We start from the raw sequence: 9973 nt of genomic DNA on the forward strand, positions 1-9973 counted from the left end.
CTGTTATCTATTCCTTTCCGTGTCTGTAATGTGGTAAGTATCAATTAGAATGGGTGTTAAGTATCCCATTGTAATTGTAACAATACTGAATATCATCATACAGTATATTGCAAGATATATCTATTGGTGTATAATTGGGTTTGGGGCTGACTCTCTACCCAGCCTCTCACCATGTTCCCTTCTTCAGCTACTGTACCTCTCTACACCATTGCAAAAATATATACCATGAATTATATATGCCTCATCCAAACAGTGAATCACAAAGAGCCATAGCACACACAGGCATACCCCGAGCACTTAGAAATGCACATTTGATTTAGCTCATATGGAAAACAAACCATTTTAAAAATAGAGAGAGATCTTGTATCTGTGCGTGCGCGTGCTACTGTAGTGGATTTGAACAAAGGCTGTCTCTGGGAGAAACACAAAGCCCTCCCTCTGCAAACCCACAGAGCAGTCACCGAAAACGCTGAACCCTGCTGATTTGCCTCCATTTTGCCCACTGCATAGCACGCAGCAGGAATATGCACTGACCTCAAAGTGTCATATATTTCTAGCACACCCTGCATCGGGTAGCGTTGCCCTCGGCAATTAATAAAGCATTAATGACAAAAGCTATTTAAAATGTAGTCTTTTATGTACGGACAGGGCTTTTACTTGCCAGGACCTCGGGGGAGAGCAGCCAGCAATCTATGTGAGGCACAGGCAGAGAGCTGCGAGTTACGAACAGCCGAATAGTCAAACGCCACCCTGTTAACAAATACAGCCTACTTTAAACTAGGTGTATGTCTGTGTGCGTTTGTTTTTACACACATAGGATGGCTACTGATCTATTACCGAAAAGGAGACTGCAGCACTAACACTATTTCATAATGTATTAGAAGCAGGGCACTATTACACAAGAGCTTGTTTGGTTTACCCATGAAGCAATGCAATATGACTGATGCAGATATTATAATACCAATTTTTTCTTGTTGTTTCTATACCACATACCCCCCCCCCAAAAAAAAACAAAACAAAAGCAAAAACAGCCACACCGGCTGTCATGCATCCCGAAAAAAAGGCAGACAAACATATAGACAGACAGACAGACACCAGAGACACACACACACACACACACACACACACACACACACGCACACACACACACACACACACACACACACACACCAACATTATGCCCAGCCACCGTGTAGCAATTGAGACTTGAGCAGCAAGTCCAGGGTTAAGGTCAGCTTGGGCCCGGTGTGGCGAGCGGGGCCATCGGGCGTCTGATTAAAAGGCAGCTTGTTTTTACCAGGGTCCCTCCTTCATTAACCCCGGCCTCCTGCAGCAGTAATGACGACAAGGCAGAACCCCTGACGGGGACGACCTCCTAAAAGAGCAAGTCAAATGGAACGCACCCTGCACCCACCCAGGCCTCACCTCCTCAACCACACCATCATTACTGTGCATCCATACCGCACATTTATTTCGGGGTGTGTTAAGCTGGCACAACCGCCCATGGGGGAAGAGAGGAGGTGGACTTTTCTTGAAGTAGTGGGCACACACACACACACACACCACACACACACACACACACACACACACGCACGCACGCGCGCACACACACAAACTGCCACCATGCTGTCTGAAGGAATCCAGCAGCACTCCGCCGGTGACAGATTTTGACGAACGTGTCATTAAGGTGACACAGTGTAAAGCAATGGAGGCTTGTGTGATTGACTTGTTAGCCCATTACGATGCTGTTGCAGAATTAATGGCTGCCATGGGAGGCGGGCTTGAAAACGGAGCTGGCAGTTTTAACGGCTTGGCGGTGAGTTACGGCAGGAAGTTTACAAATGAAAAAAAGTGTGTGTGTGTGTGTGTGTGTGTGTGTGTGTGTGTGTGTGTGACACACAGAGAGAGAGAGAAGCAGGGAGAAATAGCCACTGCGCTCCCTCTCCCCCTGTCGTGTGCAGAGGGTGAAATGTGACCAACAGCAGAGCAGGAGTTTTTACGGGGCTGTACCATGTCATGCTATAACTCGCTCTCTCAATATCCACTGATTTACGGCCACCTCAAAGCTCTGTATGTTACGCACCCCATAGGCATTATAAAACCCCACAGTATCACTGAATGTGACAAACCCCGCATTCATAAAACAAGCCTGATACAAGGACTTCAAGTATCGTGGGACTTCTTCTGCTTTCACACGGACCAACAACATTTAGCTAAGTCTTAAAAATATGTCCTAATGAGCACAGAGAGTGGAGGGGTTACATTCCTCGTGTGCACATGCCTCAGTGTGCACATGCCTCAGTGTGCACATGCCTCAGTGTGCAGAGGCATTGCTCAGTCATCCTCTCTGAGCCGTGTGATGATCAGTCGGGATCACAGAGGGGAATGTAGAATGACAGAAACTAATTGACATTTCGGTCAATAGCTAGTCTTGACACCTGTGTTGTAAGCGGTTGTAAGTCACTATCGCCAAGTCGAGTCTCGAGTCCCCAATGCAGTGTCTGAGATGAAGCCTGTCAAAGAGTCTGAGTTGACTCCCCACTACCCGAGTGCGAGTCAGGAGTTACTGAACATGAGTGTGAATCAGCATGTAGGTGGAACACACATGCCTGCCTTTGCCGTTGCACGGAATCGAATAATGTCACGGTATTAATATAGCTATCGATGTCTTATGACAAATTATTAGGGCCTAATACAAAAATAAGAAGAATATGGTATGTATAGTAATATTATGTTTCAGGGAAAGAATATTGTTATACTTTTTTCCAGTCAAGCTTCCATTTGGGACTGCTCTATTCTCAAAGCCCAGGTAAATATGAGCTCTTTTTCAGTGCACAGAATCACACCGGGGTCTTTTATGTAGGGGGCTCCTTTAGCGTGCTGACTTCTCCTCCACGCCCGAGGTCCTGACCCCATCACCAGAGCGCAGAGAGCAGGGAGAAAGAAAAAGCCACCTCAGTTCCAGTTTCGTTTAACACAGCTAACACCTCCGCCTGGAATAACTGGACTAGCACCTCTCACCGCCTTCTCCTGGCCCGCTGTTATGTTTGTTTGCGTTACCTTTCCCCTCCAATTCTCACTCCATCTCAATGGGATACACAGGCCCTCTTTCCTCTGTCTCCTCTGTGGCGTTCTACACTCACATATGTTATTTCTTGCACTTGGTTGAATTGTTGCTTGATTGCATAGTGAAACCTGTGGTATTGGGCATTGTGGTGTTGTCAGTCACAATAATAGCTTGCACATCTCTCATTCTGCGAAACGCAGGAACTGATTCCAGAGTTCTACTACCTCCCAGAGATGTTTGTCAATAGCAATGGCTACCATCTGGGAATGCGGGAGGACCGGACGATGGTGTATGATGTGGACTTGCCAGCGTGGGCCAAGAAACCCGAAGACTTTGTCAGGATAAACAGGATGGTAAGAATTCATTTCATTGAGCCTAGTTGGATGGCTGTCTTTGGATGTTTATCTTCTTCAATGAAGCTCATCCTCGTTCTTGTAAACTGCGGTGTACGGCACGCCATGATGTGTTGCTATTCTGCACTTTTTTGTGTGTGTACACTATAGCTTATGTATGGGGTTGCATGATTTTATATATATATATATATATATATATATATATATATATATATATATATATATATATATATATATATATAATATACACACACACACACACACACACACACACACACACACACACACACACACACACACGCACACACACATGTTTTGTCTGAATTTTTTCACATTTCTCCCAATTGTACTTGGCCAATTCCCCCTGCTGTCCTGGTTGTTGCTCCAACCCCTCCACTGATCTGGGGAGAGTTGTAGACTAGCACATGCTTCCTCCGATACATGTGCAGTCACCAGCCGTTTCCTTTCAGCTGACGGCGAGGAGTTTTACCGGCAGGACGTAGCGGGTGGGAGGATAATTTCCCCCAAGTTCCCTACCTCCCCAAATAGGCGCCCCGACCGACCAGAGGAGGCACTAGTGCAGCGACCATGACACATACCCTTAATCCGGCTTCCCACCTGCAGACATGGCCAATTGTGCCTGTATGGACGCCCGAGCAAGCCTGAGGTGACCCTCGTGTTATACTATATAAAATTTAACAACTCTCGTTATAGGTTAATTCTTTACTAGGGATGGGACGATATATGAAAATTAAATATATCACAATACAAAATCTGACAATATCTGTTGTGGGGCTGAAGAAGGTGATATTAGCTACATTTTATTAGTACAGTAGTAGTAGTAATCACAAATGAGATGGCTTGCATATCACAATTTCACAAGCTCTTGATCCAATTTATATTATTTGCACTTTGTAATGACATTTTGAAATTGTTGTTTGAAGGACCCAATGGCATTGTTAGAAACCTTTGAGACTCATTGCATTGTGGTTGTAGCGAATCGTATCGTGAGATAAGAATATCGCCCCATCCCGATTCTTGACATTGGTGTTTTATGCTTCTTTGTCACAGCAGTCCCATTCCTCCTCCATCGCCAACTCCACCCCCCCCCCCACCCCCCTCACCGAGCTGAAGAGGGCCTGTGTGTCTGTGTCTTATTCATGAAGCCTCTAATAAAGTGCACCGCTCGATACTAACACTGTACTCCTGACCCTATGATGTCACTAAAGGACAGCGTTATGTTACCTAATGCTGGGCCTCATCAATCACCATGTGGCAGTGTGCTGCGCTCTTTTCATCTGCATGTGTGTGTGTGTGTGTGTGTGTGTGTGTGCGTGCATGCGTGTCTGTGTGTGTGCGTCTGTGTGTCTCTGTGTGCATGTTTTTAATATGGACAGCCTATCAACATGTGGGCCAGAACTCTCCCAGCAGGCTTTGAGAGCAGCACGCAGACATAAATACAGTAGGGATCCAACTGTCCCTTGCCTTGGGCTATACTCTGTCCCCGCCTTACCATGGAATCACATAGAAACTCACATAAATTATGAGTGGCCATTGCACATGCAGTGTAGTGCATAGTTTGAACGGCATTCAAAATGCAGTTGGTACTAGGTATCCTAGCTGCACATGGCAACGTTCCTGTTCGTGACTCCAAATGGCAGTGAGAGGCAGGCTAACTACTGTTTGGGAAATTTGAGCTTAAATACCCAGAAATCATGCGATGTGATGATGTCAGTAAACTGCACACAGCACGCTCATTTTTAACAGCCTGCCTGTTCTGTGATGCTATATAATATCCAACGTGGGCGAGTCCAGTGACGCAGCGTTCTCTGGACAGAGGGTTCACTTGCTGAAATATACATTTACAACAGCAGCATTTCATTTTGGCCCCTCTTCTCTAGTGCAGCCCCACATTTTGACTAAAGCCTATGAGACAAGTGTATTATTTTTGCGTGAAGATCTTGCCTGGATCATCTTTAAGCCGATAATGCTAGGAAGGCGTAAAGTTCCCTGCACGTTATGTACCCCGAGGTTAGGGGGCGTGGTGTGCTTGGACGAGGGACCAGAGGTTGGGATGGGGGTGGGCGGGGGTGGGTTGTGGGAAAACACGCTTGACCTTTTCAGCCAGAGTGACAGTCCTGGGTTGGGAGGCCATCTTATGGAGGTGACCTTTCCCCGTGCTCCTGCCCACACGCTGCCCGCTCAGCTCCGTCAGACTGTACACACCCACAGACAGAGGGGAGGAGGGGGGGTGGGGAGAGAGAGGCAGGAGGATAGAACGTTGAAGCTGGGAGTTCTGTTATCGGCCATGTCTGTGCCGCGACAACAAGGAGAGCGGGTGACTGGAGAAAAGGATTACGGTGGATATTTTTCACTCTTGAAGGATACGTGTATGATGTCGCATTCGCAGACCACCGTATTCACACACGCAGACAATCATAGTCCCTCCATGCCTCCATTTTTGTCTTCCTTTTGTTCGGTTCCGTTGCTAGCCCACACTCCTGCTTCCGATATTATTTCATTTCTGTCAGTGAATCTCTTTTCCCTGCCTATCTCTCTCTCTCTCTATCTCTCATTCTCTCTCTCTCGTTCTCTCTCTCGTTCTCTCTCTCTCCCTCCCCCCTCCCTAGCCTCCCTCCCACTTCCCATCTTTGCATGTGCCACTTTCAATTGTAGTGATATGCCCTGTGGCAAACTCAGCCTCTGTGTGCTCGAGCCGGCTTTGTTGGTAATGGCTGTTATTCCTGACGCGAGGGGAGGAGTATAAATTCCTCTAGCAAAGCCTTACACCAGTATGCTAGGGAATTATATTGTGTACAGTGCTGTGTGGAACAGTACATCCAATTCACCACCGCATATGGCTTCCATAGGTATTGTTCGAATAATTATCAGCCTCAAATCATATCCCAAATCTCCTGCTTAAGACTCCCGCAAGAAATCTAGTCTCATTTTTCCACACACAAGTAATTTATCGACGTTACTCCTGCAAATGATTTGCAGTCAATTGGATCCCCATTAGTATTGAACCCATTTCTTTGTCTCCATGCAAAGATAGTTGGTCGTTATCTTTTATTAGACGGAGAAATGTGATATGGGATCCCCAGAGGTGTGTTCTGTGTTAGCTGATTGCAGTAGCTTCTCTCTCTGCGGGGCTCTTTTACATGCAATATGCTTCTTTGGCTAAAACAGGTTGGGTACATCCCTTTCTTGTTTTTACATGCAAGGTATTTTTGCTCTCCTTAAAGTGCTCTATAATGATTTTTAGGATGTTTGGGTCGGTGTAGTAGGCCGATTTTGTGTACAGTATAGTAGTGCTATGTTTCACTATGCTCACTGTTGTGTGGAAGCACACTTTGTGTGCTGTACGTACGCTGCTGTGTGCCTCTCACCTCTACTTGCCCCGTGCTCCTCTGACAGGCCCTGGAAAGCGAGTTTGTGTCATGTCAGCTGCATCAGTGGATTGACCTTATTTTCGGCTACAAGCAGCGAGGGCCGGAGGCGGTGCGCGCCCTCAACGTCTTCCACTACCTGACTTACGAGGCCTCCGTCAACCTGGACAGCATCACTGACCCCTCGCTTAGAGAGGTAAGGCGCACTCGTTCACCTTATATAGGCACGACTTCCTGCCTCTATCCTGTCCTGTCCTGGCATGCAGTGCCGGCGCTCCGGGAGCATTCATATCACGCATCTGTCAATCACGTATTGTGTCATGCAAATGTAACCCGTGGGAGCAAACCACGCAGAGCTGCTGACTCATCGACTTTGCATTGAGATTAGCCTCGTTTTGCGATGACCTGGATTATTAGCCGGCTTCATCTCAGATAAATGCTAATCTTTGAATAGCTATTCACATCCTGCAATCTGGGATAGATCTTCTTCCTATTAGGATTTTGTGCACCCCCCCTCCCCCCGGTGGTGCTGAGAATAAACGACGTCCCTCCCTCTGTCAAATCAATGAACGTGACCGGCTTTGAGTCCTTAGATCAATCATCAGAGGTCACTTAGTCAATAGACAGTGGGAGTGAATCCTCTGGTTTTTAACTAATTAATTGAATATCTATTAGCTGGTCTCGTTGGCCGTATACTACTTGTGAATAGCTTAATTGCGTAGAGGGGAAAGGGGAGCGGGGACTGCAGCAGCTGGCATGCATTGTGGTGCTCTGCAGTGTTGAGCTCCTCTCTCTCTGTGATATCCACCATCTGCTGTCTGCAAAACAACTCATTTATATACTGTCACTTCCAGGGGCGCCTTTATTTATCAAGTGACCACTATGCAAATCACCTGCAGCAAGATTCCGCCGATCTAATTATCAAACAATATTGCGAAAGGTTCGGTTTTCATCATTTCACGGAAGATTTTAGACAATGGCGATCACCCCCCCACCCCCCCCACCCCCTCCCCCACCAATCAGTGCTGAGGGTTTTTAAGCTGTCTGCCACCCTGCCTACCATCACCAGCAGAGCTGACAGTGGTGTTTGTTAGCCGCACGTTAGGAAGCCGGCTCAGACTCCTTAATTGTGCCCGATTGATGTAGTCACTATTGTGACATGTGAATGTTTTGGTGCTGGAGAGAGAAAGTGGCTTAGCTAATTACAACTGATATGATGCTGATATGATGAACACTAATTAAGACAAGCCTTCATACCTTCAATCATGCTTTCCATTCCAGGTGGAGTCCTCTTTCCCCCTGTAACATACAGGAGAACTTTATGTATCTAAACCCTAGATATTCAACCTGAGTGGTCTGCTGAACAGGCACGGTGTTGTATACACTGATGTTAATTGTGTATATTTATTGGATTTCTTTGCATATATCATTTTAGTATACAGGTGATTTTAGCTTTTCAGTGTGCGGTGCCTTTGATGGACTGGTCTCCTCTCCAGGGTGTTTCCCAGCCGTCTGAGCAGTGCATGCTGGGATAGATTCCACCCCCCTGTGACCCTGGAAAGGATTATGCAAGTAGAGAACATAAATGAATGTACAGTACTCTATTATGCAGGCATTTCCACCAGTTCCATTAGGCCTAAGCTCCCAAGGTGCTATGGTTAGAAAGGTTCTACTGTACTTTACTCTGCTGTGGTATCGTTTGATTTAAATTAAATGATTTCCTGCGCAATTCATGATAATATTATGGTAACGTGGTAGATGATTCCCTGCACAATTTATTGGAGCATTATTCCCTTTATTGTTTCACACTCCTGCCGCCCGGCTCTGAACTGCCTGGCTGAGCCAATGAGGCGGAGCGAGGGCAAAGGGCCCAATGAGCGTCTCTCTCTAGGACCTGGCGAGATGTGACGATTGGCTGCGGGGTATTGATTCATCCTGGCCTGACAGGTGAACCTGCAGATCTGGCATTAGTCACGGCAATTATGGCATTTGGAATGTCAAGAAATTAGAGGTCATGAGAGATAATTTCCCTGCTCGTGTCAGATGAAAATGACGACACCCTCTGACATGCTGCCGGGCCGGGCCGGGCCGGGCCTCTGGCTGGGGGCACGGTGACAGACAGCTCTACTGGGCACGCTGCCGGAACAGCAGCCCGCCGCCTTGATGCTTATCCTGACAGCCTTCTCATATGGAAAAACATGACAGCAAGCCCTTGATTCAGACCCTGCTGTGTCACTCACAAGTAAACAGACAAATTATGCATCAGTGCAGGGGCTTTTCTCTTCCACAGCTGCCTCCAGTTGAAAGCCCAGCCCCCCCAACACACACACACACACACACACACACACACACGCGCACCCACACACACACACACACACACACACACACACACACACACACACACACACACACACACACACGCGCAACCACGTGCACGTGCCCATTACTGTTTATTGAAGGGACAAACAAAGATAAGAAAGTGTGCTAGCTAGCCAATAAGGGTTTCTAGAAGTGGCAGAGCCTTTGAAGCAGCCGGCGCATACTTTAAATCGTCACCTTGATATCGTTGTGGTGACGCGACACAAGTGTTTAAATGCTTGACCTTAACAACGAGCATCCCCCTTCATATCTAATACATAACGTGGGAGATTGGGTCTACATTGCCTGTGATGATGCTGATGTTAGAGATGATCACCTACTGCTGGAAACATCCTGCTCTACTACTCACACGTGACATACAGTAGTGCAGATGTCAACTCCGAGACTGTCAGTCAAAAAACAGCCTTGGGCCAATTCTTTGTAGAGACTGAAGGATTAAAATCAATCCAGATTCACTCACCTAAAAAAACTTCCTGGCATGGAAAGAATGGGCAAAGAACTTGTTTGGGAAAGTAAGTCAAAATAGGAATTTAGATAGCAGTGACAATAAAACAAAAAAGTTTATGTATATGTATATAGAGTATGTATGTATGTATGTATGTATGTATGTATGTATGTATGTATGTATGTATGTATGTATGTATGTATGTATGTATGTATGTATGTGTCTTGAGAGTGTGTGCATGCCTGTGGTGCTTCTGTGTTACTTCATCTGTTTGTATATGTTTATACTACATAACAGCCACAAGTACATAATAGAAGCAACCTGAAGAGTAGAATGAACC

General features: G+C 46.4%; 1 protein-coding gene across 4 annotated transcripts in view; it reads left to right on the forward strand.

Annotated features, from left to right (window-relative positions):
* The window catches only part of nbeab (neurobeachin b), a gene marked incomplete at both ends in the record, with an annotated part of 283508 nt that overhangs the window by 256757 nt on the left and 16778 nt on the right, over positions 1-9973 (forward strand). For all 4 annotated transcript variants that reach the window (XM_083636986.1, XM_083636987.1, XM_083636988.1 and 1 more), the window contains 2 exons: positions 3268-3420; positions 6838-7005. In XM_083636986.1, the coding sequence (XP_083493112.1) occupies positions 3268-3420; positions 6838-7005 (321 nt within the window). The remainder of the gene's footprint in view (positions 1-3267; positions 3421-6837; positions 7006-9973) is intronic.

The sequence above is a fragment of the Poromitra crassiceps genome, assembly GCF_964638095.1.
Source record: "Poromitra crassiceps genome assembly, chromosome: 5".
Lineage (NCBI taxonomy): Eukaryota > Metazoa > Chordata > Actinopteri > Beryciformes > Melamphaidae > Poromitra > Poromitra crassiceps.